The sequence below is a fragment of the Hypanus sabinus genome, chromosome 16 (genome assembly GCF_030144855.1).
Source record: "Hypanus sabinus isolate sHypSab1 chromosome 16, sHypSab1.hap1, whole genome shotgun sequence".
Classification (NCBI taxonomy): Eukaryota; Metazoa; Chordata; class Chondrichthyes; order Myliobatiformes; family Dasyatidae; genus Hypanus; species Hypanus sabinus.
This window is the reverse complement of record NC_082721.1, coordinates 47,866,903-47,881,273: the sequence shown is the minus strand read 5'-3', so window position 1 is coordinate 47,881,273 and position 14,371 is coordinate 47,866,903. Positions and strand designations below refer to the sequence as shown.

The following is a 14,371-nucleotide window of genomic DNA, read 5'->3' as shown; positions in this document are numbered from 1 at the left end:
ACAGTGATAAAGTGTTTCGAGAGGTTGGTGATGAAACATAACAACTCCTGCCTGAGAAGTGGCTTGGATCCATTCCAATTTCCCTACTGGAGCAACAGGTCCACAGCAGATGCCACTTCACTGTGTCGTCACTTACCCTGGAACATCTGGACAGCTTCAAGATCTTGGCTTCAATACCTCCTGTGCAATTGGATCTTTGATTTCCTCACTTGCGGACCCCAATTAATTCTGACTGGCAACAAAATCTCCTCCACAATCTCCACCAGCAGAGGTGCACCACAAGGCTGTGTGATTAGCCCTATCACATACTTGCTTTACACATGACTGTGAGGCCAGGCACAGCTCCAATGCCATATTTAAGTTTGCTGATGACACCACTGTTGTTGCCCAAATGAAAGCTGTGAAGAATCAACAACAACCTCTTACCAAACATTAGTAAGACCAAGAAGCTGATATTGACTTCATGGGGAGGAAACTAGAGGTCCAGGTTGTCAATGTCAAAGTACATTTATTACGTATGCAGTATACAACCCTGAAATTCGCCTTTGCCACAGACAGCTGTGAAACAACAAAAGCAAGCCATGGAATCCGTCAAAGAACATCAAACCCCCAACACACAACCAACCACATAAATGGCAAAAAAAGAGCCAAAAAGACAAAGTATAAAACACCAAACCACAAATCATCAAACCAGTCCAGGTATATTCTGTTTCAGTTAAGTTCAGTTTAATCTCACTCTGTGTTGTCTGTTAACTTCAGGTGGCAGAGCCAGTCTATCCCAGTCAAAATCACACGAAACAACAACTGAAGAGGAGTAATCCGAAAGAAGAAGCACATCATAACATGAGCTGCAGAGTCCAGTCACAAACTGCATCGATTCAACCTTGCTCAACACTAGGACTCCAGCACCATCCGTGAGAGGGTGAGGGAGGGTGCGAGCATGAGTGAGAGAGATGGGTAGACAGCTGAATACCCACTCTCTCACCTCAATGATTTCACTTCAATTGCTGAGATAAGCAGGAATTTGAGTAAATCATGGGCTCACACCCCGTCTCCATGCTTCTTGACCTCGAAGCCACACACTTTGTTCAAAACCTCATGTAAACCTCATGGTGTGCAAAGCACACCATCACAGGCTCAACAGTGACGGAACCATATTTGAAAGAAAAAGAAGTGAAAGAAGTAGTTCCGTGACCCGTCTGAAGGACGTTGCCCTTGGCGCCATCTTGTGTTACCATCCAGTCCACATTGGGGGAGCAGAGATGGAGAAGGTCAACTTTAAATTCCCCCGTGTTATAATTTGAGAGGACCTGTCCTGGGACCAGCACATAAGTGAAAGCACAGCAGTGTCTATACCTTCTTTAGAAGTTTGTAAAGATTTGGCATGACACCTAAAACTTAGAATAACTTCTACAGATGTGTGGTGGTGAGTATATCAATTGGCTGCATCACAGGCTGGTATGGAAACACCAACGCCCTTGAATGGAAAATCCTACAAAAAGTAATGGATACTGGATTGAGCCCTCCCCACCATTGACCATTTCCACACAGAGCGCTGTTGGAGGAAAGCTGCTTCCACCAATAAGGAATTCCCCCCATCACTACCAACCACCTAGGTCATGCTGTCTTCTCACTGCTGCTATCAGGATTCCATAGGAGCCTTGGGACTCACACCACCAAGTTTTAGGAACAGAGGGGATAACTTCATTGAACTGTTCCCATAACCTATGGACTCACTTTCAAGGACTCTTCATCTCATGTTCTCGATATTTATTGCTTATTTATTTATTATTATTATCTGTTTTTTGTACTTGCACAGTCGTTGTCCTTTGCACTCTGCTTGTTGGGTCTGGTCGTCCATTGATTCTATAGTGGTTCTGAGTACACCCGCAAGAAAATGAATGTCAGGGTTGTATATGGTGACATTAATGTGATTTGATAATAAATTTACTTTGAACAGTAACAATACTATTTAGAAATTGTTATTTTTCAACTGCCTTTTAGAAAGATTAAAGTTAATAATTTTGAACAGGTTTTCTAAAATCCAACATTTATTTCAATCTGTCTGTTATTTATAATAAAACAATGGATACACATAGAAAAGCAACAGGACTCACCCTCTTTTCCTTGAAAAGTCCTTGGTTATTGTTAATAATTCATTGGTCAATGATAATCTCTGCTCAAAATTAGCAGGACACATGAGAGAAATTTTTTGAAGATTTCGGCACACGCTCTCAATAATGTTTGCCATCCCTGTGAGTTCCACTTCAATGAAGCTGCAGCAGCAAAGCCAGCACGTACCAGGCAGGGCCAAGCGAGCTCACAACTGATGGATCAAACGGAAGCTCTGTTGTTTCACTGTGGCATGAATGGACACAGACCGAAGGCTGAGGTGGAGGTGCCCCAGCTCTCAGTCAAAGTGGGGCCTGGTATGTCAGCATTGGAGATGAAGGTGAAGCGTCGACAGCCACGTTCACTCAGGAGTGCTGAGCGGATTCTCCATCTCAGCCTCCTCCTGAGATTCCCACCAGCACAGAAATTAAGTTTCAAATCCATTATTCGCTTTGTGTGATGTTGGTAAGTGGCCAAGAGCACAGATAACATACCAGCTGCAGCACTGAAGACCTAGCTGCACACTTAGCCAAGCTGTTTCAAGGCAGTTACAACACTGGCAGCTACAAATAATATGCAAACTTACTCGCGTAAGTGCTGTCTGCTGAAAGCAGTACCAATCTAATCCCAAACCTGATCACTTAACGATGTGTCATCAGTAGTTCGATTGGCAATAACCTTGATGTGGAGTGATGGAGGCTGAGAGGTGACAAGATACAGTAGATGTACATACGGTAGAGAGCTGTTTCTGGGGGGTGGGTCCAAACATGGGTTTAAGGTAAGCCAGGGAAGGGTTAAAGGACCTGAGGAGTGTATTTCCACACAAAGAGTAATTGGTACCTGGAATGAGATGCCAGAGGAGGTGGTGGAGGCAGGAACAGTAACAATATTGAAGAGGGCTGTGGTTAGGTACTTGGATGAGCAGGACACAGAGGGATATAGAATTAATACAGGTAAATTGGATTAGAGTAGATAGGCTTACTGGCCAACAGTGATGCTGAGCAAAAGAGCTTGTTTCGATACTGAATGACTCCATGACTGTATGACTCTGCTCAGCATCACCCCATCGCATCCTTGGTCAACATGGGCTGAAGAGCAGAGCACCAGAGAAAAGGGGACACTGACTGAGTGTGGAATCAGGTTGCCCTGGCTTACCTGAAGTCAAGGAGAGAACATTGCCAAAGCTGGAGGCATACTGTGCACAAACAGATTCTTGTGGTTGTCAGAGATTCAGTACAGAGAGGATGCTGGTTTAATGTTTCTCCTGGGTCACCCAGGTCTACAGTCTCCAGATGGACATTTAGGGTAAAGAAGAGAAGAAATATCTTCACCTAGAGGGATGGGAACTTTGGAACTCTTTCCCAGGGGAGTTGTTAAGGCCCAGTCACTGAGCTGATTCAAGAAGGTAGTCAAAATATTTCAGACATCAAGAAATCAAGGGATCTTGGGTTTGTGAAGCTGAGGTGAGAGCTCTGCCATGATTTTACTGAAGGGTAGAACAAGTGCAAGGACTGCCTGACTTGCTCTTGATTCTCCTTTTAATGTTCTTATTTCTTTTACAATCCCCATCCCAGGACGACTCTGTGGGAGTCCCTCTGGTCAGTATCCTAGTCCTAACCACCATCAACAGCCTAGCGATCACCACTGACCACAAACTCAGCCAACCCAGCCACGTGCGTCTTGCGGCAATGAAAGCAGGTCAGTGACTCATCTCCTGACACCCCAAGGCCTTCCACAATTTACAAAGCGCATTTCAAGAACGTAAGGAAAATTTCTCCTCTTGCCTGGATAAGAGCAGCTCCAACAAACTCCACAACACCCAGGTCAATGCAGTTTACTTGATCAGCACTTGCATGATCCACCACTGGAACACAGAGGCTGCAGAGTGGCCGCTGCACTGGGGGTGTTAATAGTGGCGTGGTTAGTGCAGAGCTATTACAGCACCAGCAACGCGGGTTCAATTCCGCCCTGTCTGTAAGGAGTTTGTACGTTCTCCACGTGACTGCATGGGTTTCCTCTGGGTGTTCCAGTTTCCTCCCACATTTGAAAAAGGTCTGGTTAGTGTTAGTGAGTTGTGGGATGCTATACCGGTATCATTGCCGATTTGTTTGAAGCGAACAACCATTCCACTGAACGCTTCGATGTGCATTTGTGACAAATAAAGCTAATCGTTATCTTTATCGTTATTAGCTACAGAATATTCTGCAGATTCTTGCCTAGGCAAATCCAGCAACAGGTCCCAAACCTGCCACCATTACCACCACAAAGGACGAGGGTAGAAGGCATGTTGAAGCACAAGCACCTGTTGGTTATGATCTTGAAAATATATCACTAGTCCTCCAAAATCACTGGATATGAATCCTGGAACTCCCTCCCCAATAAACACTGGGATGGGGTGGGGGCAAACACTTGCACTGAATGACTGCAGCACTTTTTAAAAGTAGTTCACCCTCATTTTTGAGGGAAGTCAAATAAGGAACATGAAATGCTTGCCTCATCAGCACTAGATATATCCTAAAAGTTTTAAACCAAGGGTCGGTAACCCGCGGCTCCGGAGCCGCATGCGACTCTTTGATCTCTGTGCTGCGGCTCCCCGTAGTTTGTTAGTTTTTGAAATGTAATTCGAAATTTGAAGATTATGGTGATCTAGTACAATCTAAAAACGTTGTGGAGACCCCATTTCCTGGCACATCCGAACCGGCTCACAATTAGCCAGCGTTCCGGCTAAGGGAGATAGCCTACGGGGGTTTGTGAGTACGTGTCTTTTGGAGCATCCGCGCCCACGGGGACGGGTTGAGGGAGGCTTTAAATCAAGGCTGTTTAGTTCGAATAAAGTTACCTTTGACTGCAGTATCTTTATTTTAGTGCTGCGTGTAGCGCTACACCGCTACAACGTGTTTTTTATCGCTATTAATATACATCACCACTGCCAATGCCTGACACCCGACAGTGCGCGCTTTCTTTTAATTCTTCGATCCAAGGTAGGCTAACTATGGAGTAACCTTCAACACAACGTCTTTTTTTCGGAGTTCAAAATGTTTTTGTTGCATGCAGAAATGTAATTTCGTTTTCTCTGCAGGAGTTCATCAATTTCATAAATGCAACACATTATAGTTTGTTTATACATAGCATAAAGGCAAAAAAAACGTTGTATGCAGTGTTATTTCATTTTAAATGTCAAACGGGTTTTGTGGCTCCCAGTGTTTTCTTTTCAGTGGGAAATGGGTCAAAATTGGCTCTTTCAGTGGTAAACGTTGCCGACCCCTGTTTTAAACAGATATATTCAAAATATTCACTCCTATTTAGAAATTTCTATTCAGCTTTGCTGATGTCTCAGCCTGGTGTTCCGATCATTGCCATCACCACCTCTGGCAGCTTCTGAACCCCTCACTACTCGTGTAAAAAGAACCTGGAACCTTCCTTCCCCTACCTTCATTCTCTCCAGCTTCTTCTCAGACTCTTACTCCTTCAATACTCTTGCTTCCCCGGACTCTGATTCATGCTTATGCTTTCTGCTGGATGCTGCTTCTGTGATGCCATGTGCCTGCGATGTTGCTACAAGTAAGTTTTTCATTGCACCTGTCCATACATGTACTTGTGCAGATAACAATACACTTGATAAACTCGACTTTGACTTAATGCACTGCACCATCGAAGTGGTGTTTCAAGAAGGTGACATCCATCACTAAGAAACCTCACCATCTGGGACATGCCCCCCTCCTCTCACTACCACCGACAGAGAGGAGGCACAGGAGCCTGAAGAGCCACATTCAATGATTCAGGAACCACATCTTCCCCTCTGTCCTCAGATTTCAACAAACCCATTAACAATACCTCCTTATTCTTTTTTTAAATCAACAATTTATTTTGCAGTTCATAAATATTTTGTCTTTGAATTGTATTATTACTGCGAAACAACAAAACTTATGTCATCTAAATCTAATTCTGTTTCTGATTCTAATATCTGTTACTCCTGTTTTGTCCTGGGATCAATGTATTAGCACATTTTACACCAGATAAGACAGAGGAATAATTAATAAAATTGCTCTGAAGTTAGTTGCAGTCCATTATCCTTGATGTGCTCAGTATTTCTACCTGAGATTCCACGTGGGTCCAGTGTTAATGGGTAACCCAGGATAGGATCAGTTCACTGTGCCTGGATTTCTATAATGTCACTGGGTGGTAAAGCACACTCTCAATTGACTTCTATTTCATCCCATCTGGCAGTAATATTACATTTGACCCATGTTAGTTCCATTGTACAGAACGAATATACATTTCCACATATATCACCAGTTCATATTTATTGAAGTACTCACCACTGCCTTTGCTTGGAGACACCTGTTATGGAAAATGAAAGAGAATGATATCAGTATTCAGTCAAGATTACATTGTTTCACAGAGACAAGGAAACAGGCTCTTCATCCCATTGACCATCAACCACTAAACTGTGGAAGGAGACGATGCTCTCTCTCGAGGAGACCTGGTTACCAGGAAAGTTAAAAGTTATCAGGCATGGAGGTTGTCTTTAGCAAGGCCTTTGGCAGGTTGGTCAAGAAGGTTCACTTGCTTGACATTCTTCCTACGAAGCGAAACCTAACATCATGAATGGGATGCTTCGCTCCTAGATGATCTCAACTCCTTTGATGGATGAATTGAAAAGGAGAATAAAGCTACACCTGTGCGAATTCCTGCTGCATCTGGTGAGCCTGTGATCTCTGCCTTGGCGGCCGGTGTCAGAGCACCTTTCCAGGGGTTGAAGAAGGTGCCAGGCACCTTGGTGGTGTACGTGGGACCGCTCTGAAAGGCTGTGCCAACCAACTGGACGGAGTGTTCATGGACATCTTTAACCTCTCACTGCTGCAGTCAGAGGTCCCCACCTGTTTCATACCAGTGCCCAAGAAGGGCAGGGTGAGCTGCCCTTGTCACCCTGTGATGACATGCTTTGAGAGGTTGATCATGGCTAGAAGCAACACCTGCCTGAGCAAGGATCTGAATCACCTGCAATTTGCCTATCGCCATGATAACCCACAGCGGATGCAATCTCACTGGCTCTCCACTTGGTCTTGGGTCACCTGGACCATAGTAATAACTCCATCAGACAGCTGTTTACAGCTCAGGGTTCAAAACCCAGGCCTCTGTAACTGGATCATTGACTTCCTCACCAGGAGACCTTAGTCTCTGTGAATTAGATATAAGATCCCCTGCTTGCTGACAATCAACACTGATGTGTGCTTATCTCACTGCTCTACTCTCTCTACAACCATGACTGCAAAGCTAGGCACAGCTCAATGACATCTATAACTTTGCTGATGACACGCACAATTATTACTATGTATTGCAATGTACTGCTGCACAAAACAACACATTTCACAACATCTCCAGTACCTGTAATATTAAACCTGATTCTGGTTTTGATTCTGCTTCTGATTTGAATGAGATGCTAAACTGGATTAGACATTGGTTTCACGGAGAGAGTGGTAGTAAATGGTTGCTCCTCTGACTGAAGGCCTGTGACTAATGGAGTGCCACAGGGATCAGTGCTGGGTCTGTTGTTATTTGTCATCTATATCAATAATCTGGGTGATAATGTGGTAAACTGAATCAGTAAATTTGTGGATGATACTAAGATTGGGGATGTTGTGGACAGCAGGGGCTATCAAAGCTTTTGGTGGGATCTGGATCAGCTGGAAAATGGGCGAATAATGGCAGATGGAAGTTAATGCAGACAGGTGTGAGGTGTTGCACTTTGGGAGGACCAACCAATGAGCAGTAGGGCTCTGTGGAGTGAATAGAGCAGAGGGATCTGGGAATACATCTCCATAATTTCTTGAAAGTGACATCACTGGTACGCAGTCGTAAAGCAAGTTTTGGGCATATTGGCCTTCATAAATCAAAGTATTGAGTACAGAAGTTGGGATGTTATGTTGAAGTTGTATGAAACACTGGGAAGCTTTATTTGGAGCATTGCGCAGTTCCATTCAGGAAAGATATCAATAAGATTGAAAGAGTGCAGAGAAAATTGATAAGGATGTTGCCAGGAATTCTATGACTCTATGGCTCATATGCTGTGTTCTCATCTGTGACCATTCCAGTTTTCTTAATGAGTTCTCTTGAGGGTTGGAACACTGGCTTGTCACTGATGGCTTTCGCCACTGTTAAAGCAGGTGAGAATGAAAGCCTTAGACCTCAAGGGTAAGCTAACTACTGTTGTATTTTTTTTAAAGAGGAAAGTGTCCCTGTGAGACTTGAGGCTGAGGGACACCAGAGTGGGAGGAGAACCTTGGGGGCAGTTAGCCATGAGATGAAGGACTGGGGGTGGAAATGAATTGGGGAGCAATGAGATGACTGAGTTCTGAAGGGGAATGGTTGGGAAGCATGTTGGGAGGTTATTGGGAGGGCTGGGACTGTTCTGCTGGAGGATAGTTCTCAGCTGGGTGCTGTATTGTTAATGCTTGATTGTGCTGGGAATGCTGACAGGCTGATATCCCCTCTATAATGCTCCAAGAGGAAGTTTTATGATCATTGGCCTGAAACATTAACCATGATTTTGCCTCTGTGGTTAGTGTCTGACCTGTGGAGTGTTTACAGCATTTTCTGTTTTCATTCCAGAAGGGAAGTTAAGTATGCTACTGGGACTGGAGCAACATCAGATTACATGCAATTGTGCAGTTCTGAGACACATAGCATCATGCAAACAACTCCAGATAATTTAATAAACACAAGAAATTCTGTGGAGGCTGGAAATCCTGAGCAACACACACAAAATATTGGAGGAACTCAGCAGGTCAGACCATCTATGGAGCAGAACAATCAGCAGATATTTCAGGCCAAAACATTAGATTAGGAAAGGAAGGGGCAGAAGCCAGAATAAAAAAAGGTGGCAATTACTTCCAGTAATTTTACCCCCTCCTCCTCTGTTTCTCGATTTGCCATTCTGGTACCCGCTCACCCCTTCTCTTCTCAACTTCCCATCTCCTCCCTCTGATTCCCCCTCCCTTCCATGATCTACTCCTCTCCTATTAGATTACTTCTTCTTCAGCCCTTTACCTCTTCCACCTATCACCTCATATCATCCCACCAACCCACCTACCTGCCTTCTGCCTCCCCTGGTCTCACCTATCACCTGCCGGTTTGAACTTCTCCCCCTCCACTCACCTTCACACTCTGGCTTCTGCCTCCTCCCTTCCCAGTTCTGAAGAAGGGTCTCAGCCCAAAATGTTGACCATTTACTCCCGGGGGTGGGGGGGTGGGGGGAATGAAGGTCGACAGAGAAGAATGCCAAGTGAATTGGAGCTTGGGGTCAAGACGGAGGCAGGATTCAGCTATGGGTAAGCTCTAGTTTCCCATAGCTATTTCAAAGCTTGAAAGCACATATCACCCAGTACAAAGACAGCTTCTATCACACTGGCACAAGACCATTGAATGGTATGTTAAGCTGGACTTGATTGCTAAATTAACAAATTTCACAACAATGCCAGTGATAAGAAACCTGATTCTGACCATCTACTTCGTTGTAATTGCAAATCTTATTGTCTGTCTGCACTGCACATTCTTTGTAGCGGTTACATTTTATTCTGGATTCCATTGTTGTCTTACCTTGTTCTGCCTCAGTGCACTACGTAATGATTTGATTTGTATGGAGGTATCGAAGTGCAAGCTTTTCAATGTGCCTCAGTAACCATTTCCAATGGATCAATGAAGTATGATGTCCGGTGATTCCTGCTGCAGTCAATCAGCACAAAGGGGATGGGCTGTTCAAATATGGCTCATATTCTGAGCGGCAGATCTAACTGAGGCATTTACAATGAGAAAAGATGGGATAATCAGAAGTGTATTTGAGACCAGAGCTGAACTATCATTGGTGAAATGTGCATCTCACTAAAGGAAGCGGGATCTGGAGTCAGTAGGGTGGGGTCAGTGACAAGTGTTCAGAGCTGATGTTAATAGCCAGATTTCATGTGAAAGGCTATGGGATCCAAAGTTGAGGACTGATCAAACTTGGTCCAGTTGAATGATGCAATGGGTCTTTGGAGTTAAGTGGCTTCTCGGTTTCCATTATCACTTGCACTTGCCAATAACTGTGAGGGATTGGCAGTACTGTGTCTCCTAGGAGACTTGTTGGGTGACAGTGTATATATTAGTTGGGTGAGTGTTCATGGGATTGGAAAAAAAGGGAGCTAAAGATGGGAGAGGGGAAGAGAAGGAGGGGGGGGAGAGAGGGAGAGGGGAGGAGGGGAGGAGGGGAGGGAGAGAGGGAGAGGAAGAGGGGGAAGGAGGGGGAAGGAGGGGGGAAGGGGAAGGGGAGTGGTAGGGGTAGGGAGTGGGGAGGGGAGAGCTATAGATGTAATATCTTTTGAGAGAAAGTATTAAGAATATTACTTACAGAATAAAGTGATTTGAAAATGTTTCTTTGATCAGATATAGGCCCTTGTGGATTTGTACATCTCATGTAATGCTTGTGAATTTATAGATCGTGTTTAGAGTGGGAATTCAAAGGTCTATTGATGTTATTTACACAGACCTCTAGTTCTAAGACTTTTGAAGAAATTCCTCATAAAAAGCTGTAGTTGAAGTTGAAGTTCAGGGGATTGAATGTAAAAGACTGACCTGGTTCAGAAGCTGTCTCAGTGTGAGGTGGAATAAAGGCCACACCTACTTTTATTGACAGGATATGATGAGAGGTGTCCGGCGAAGGGATAGAAATTGGATATCCTCATTTTCAATGATACATTGGTGGCAGAAATGTAGACTGTGAGCTGGAAGCTTTAAATTACAAAGTGAGCGGATCCAGTGCTGACAACAATATGAAAAATAGCTTTCAGTGTAAGAAAACTGGGATCAGTCCTCTGACCTTTAGCGATGGACTAGGATAATTTCTAAATGGAAAACAGCTGGAAGAAGGAGAGGTCAGTAAATGCCTGTGTTCACTGAGCAGAGGGGACGGCACAGTTACACTTTGCCTGGAGCCTGTGAACAGTCCAAGGCACAGGACCTGAAGCCGAAGGGGAGGTCATTGTGGGGTTACAGGGGATGAATGAACTGGGCTGTGCTGGGAATCTGATGATCAATTAACCTGATGTTTGCCCTGGTGTAGGACTACATCATTTTCATACTCCGCCCTCAATAGTTTGATTTGAGTGACAGGCCAGTGTTTAACTAGTCACTTACTAACTGTATGTAGAGGCACAGGCTGCAAGCTTGAGTTGATGGTTTAGGTGTTTGGGAATATTCAGAAGTTATGGAATTATGCAAATCTAGCAGATATTATTTCCAATGAGAACCAGTCTTTATACACATTACAAACCGTGATGGGTTTGAAGTTAAAAGGGCAGTTTAGCAAGCACACAGCACTGTATGCAGAGCACAAGCTGATAGCCCACAGCAGGGGCTGGCTGCTCAAGGGATATGGGTTGTCAAGTGATGTGGCAATGAAATGTCTCATCTGCATGGGACAAGCATGAGACAACAGGGCGATGTTAATTGTGCTACTGAACAAGGCACCAGCAGAGATCAGGGAGACTACATTTTGTCACTTATCCAACATGATCATAGGCACATTTGCTTGATCAATAACTTGTGTGCTCAGAGAATCATCCCTCATACTAATCTTGGGCATCCTGCTCTGGAGCTTTTAGACAATCGGTGCTTGAACATTCAGAGGTGTCTCTATCAGTTACAATGTACTCCCACTCTAAAGGTACCACTTCTCAGAATCAATATATTGAATTAAATGGTGCCTTTGCAGTTTTTGAGATTTTATCATTCGAAGTTTAAAGTAAATTTAGTACCAAAATACTTAGATGATACCATGTACCTGGGAATATTTTTTGCAGACACTTATAGCTAAAAAAGAAATACAGTAGAATTTATTTAAAAAACTATACTGTTGTTCACCTACTGAATTACCTACTGCAACCATTGTCTTTAAGAAGATAAAATCTTGATTTACTTCAAGTTTGGAAGACTCTACCAAGAGAGGGTCAAGAAGAATGTCTGTTTGTGGTGAAGAATAAAGGCTTCCGCTTCCACCAGCCTCATAACACAGGGAATTACTGATTGAAGCCACACCTGTAATTGTTCAAGGACTCACTTGTCACTAACGGCAGCACCTTCTACTGCCAGGGCTGGGACCCAGCAGTTAAATACAGCAGACCCACACACACTAACTTCCTCCAGTCTCCCAAAGCACTCCAGCCTTAATCTGCTTCAGTGGTAGTTCCTTAAACATCTGGTCTATCTCAATGAGCAACTCCTGGCTGAAGTGGAGATCCTGCCTCTCCCTGAGGTCAGTTACTCCTCGAGCACTGGACTCCTTCTCAGAGCCTCTTTTCTCCCCCACCCTCTCCTTCTTCCCTTTCTCTCTCCAAGGCGGACTTCCACAGTAAATTTCAAGATGTCCATCAAGGCTTCCGAACCTCTAACATTATCTACAAAGCAAACAGTACTAATTCCACACAGGCAGCTCTTCCTCTGATCAGACCCCAGTACACCACAATCTCTGATGACCCTTCTCAATATTCAGACGGGGTGGGCGGGGTGATTCTTCCTGCTAATGTGCTGGGCATGTTTTAAGTGCAGTGTTCCTTGAATGGTTGTGCTTTTATTTGATTTCACACTCACACTGTATGAGCAGTTATTACACATAATATTGTCTTTTCGAATATGGCAGAAGGACAAGTTATGATATAGGAGGGCTGGTGCATGCTGCCTGTTACATAGGGACCCATAGTGTCTAATCAGTGGGTACAATGGAATCCAACATTGTGCTTCTAAATTATAAGGAGGGACTGTATTAGGATTGTATTTCTTGCAAATTAGAAATAAGGAAGAGGTGATCTGATCAAAGATTTCAGAATAATGAGAGGAAATGAGGAAAAAGTTGAAAAGTTACTATCTTCACTAGCTGGGGTATCTAGGAATATGAAGAATCATTTAAATGTTGCAAAGGGTTCCAGAAGTTTGTAACTCTCCTGTAGTTAATATTCAGGGATTCATCTTTGAATCTGAAAGAGTATGCCACTGTTGTCACTGTCCTCATCAGGATCAGTGTGAATGAGTGTGAACCTTCGAGAACATACCAGACATACCCAATCCAAGAACCATGGATGAACCAGGAGATTTGTAGCCATCTGACGGCTAGATCTGTGGCATTCAAAACCAGTGATCCAGAACTATACCAGAAGTCTATTTACGCCCCACAGAAGGCTATTTTAAGAGCAAGAAAACAATTCCGATTGAGGTTAGAGATGCACATCAGCTCTGGCAGAGGTTGACAAATCTACCACCATGAGTGGTTGTGATGCTTCATTCCCAGATGAACTTAATGCCTTGAAACATGCTTTGAAAGGGAGAATAAAACTACACCTGTGTGAATCCTTACAGCATCTGTTGACCCTGTGATCTCTATCTTGGAGGCCAATGTCAGAACATCTTTCAAGAGGTTGAACCCTTGGAAGGTGTCAGGCCCAGGTGGTGTACCTGATAGGACACTGAAAATCTGTGCCAACGAACTGGCAGGAATGTTCAAGGACTTCTTCAATCATTCACTGCTGCAGTCAGAGGTTCCCACCTGCTTCAGAGGGGCAACAATCATACCAGCCCCTAAGAAGGGCATGGTGATCTGCCTCAATGACTATTGCCCAGTTGCACTCACATCTACTGTGATGAAATACTTTGAGAGGCTCCTGTCTAAGCAAGGACCTGAAGCCGCTACAATTTGCCTACCACCAGAATTGATCTACAGCAGATGTAAACTCACTGGCTTTAGACTTGGCCTTGGATCACCTGTACAATAGCAATATCTACATCTACAGGCTGCTGTTTATTGATTACAGCTCAATGTTTAACACAATCGTACCCTCAGCTCCAAAACCTGAGCCTCTGTACCCCCCTCTGCAACTGGATCCTTGACTTTCTCTGCAGTTGACCACAGACAGTGCAGATTGGAAATAACATCTCTTCCTCACTAACAATCAACACTGACACACCTCAGGGATGTGGGCTTAGCCCACTGCTCTACTCTCTCTATACTCATGACTGTGGGGTTAGGGACAGCTCAAATGGCATCTATAAATTTGCCAATGACATAATTATTGTTGGCAGAATTTCAGATGGCGATGAAGAGGCTTCCAGGAGTGAGATAGATCAGCTGGTTGAGTGGTGTCACAACAACAACTTTGCACTCAACATCAGTAATACTAAAACCTGATTGTGGACTTCAAGAAAGGTAAGTTGAAGGATACACACCAGTCCTCAT

The 14,371-nt window shown here is 44.0% G+C and overlaps 1 protein-coding gene across 2 annotated transcripts in view; it reads right to left on the bottom strand.

Annotated features, from left to right (window-relative positions):
- The window catches only part of palm1a (paralemmin 1a), a 379,936-nt gene that overhangs the window by 14,188 nt on the left and 351,377 nt on the right, over positions 1-14,371 (bottom strand). For both annotated transcript variants that reach the window (XM_059991689.1, XM_059991690.1), the window contains exon 6: positions 6,432-6,453. In XM_059991689.1, the coding sequence (XP_059847672.1) occupies positions 6,432-6,453 (22 nt within the window). The remainder of the gene's footprint in view (positions 1-6,431; positions 6,454-14,371) is intronic.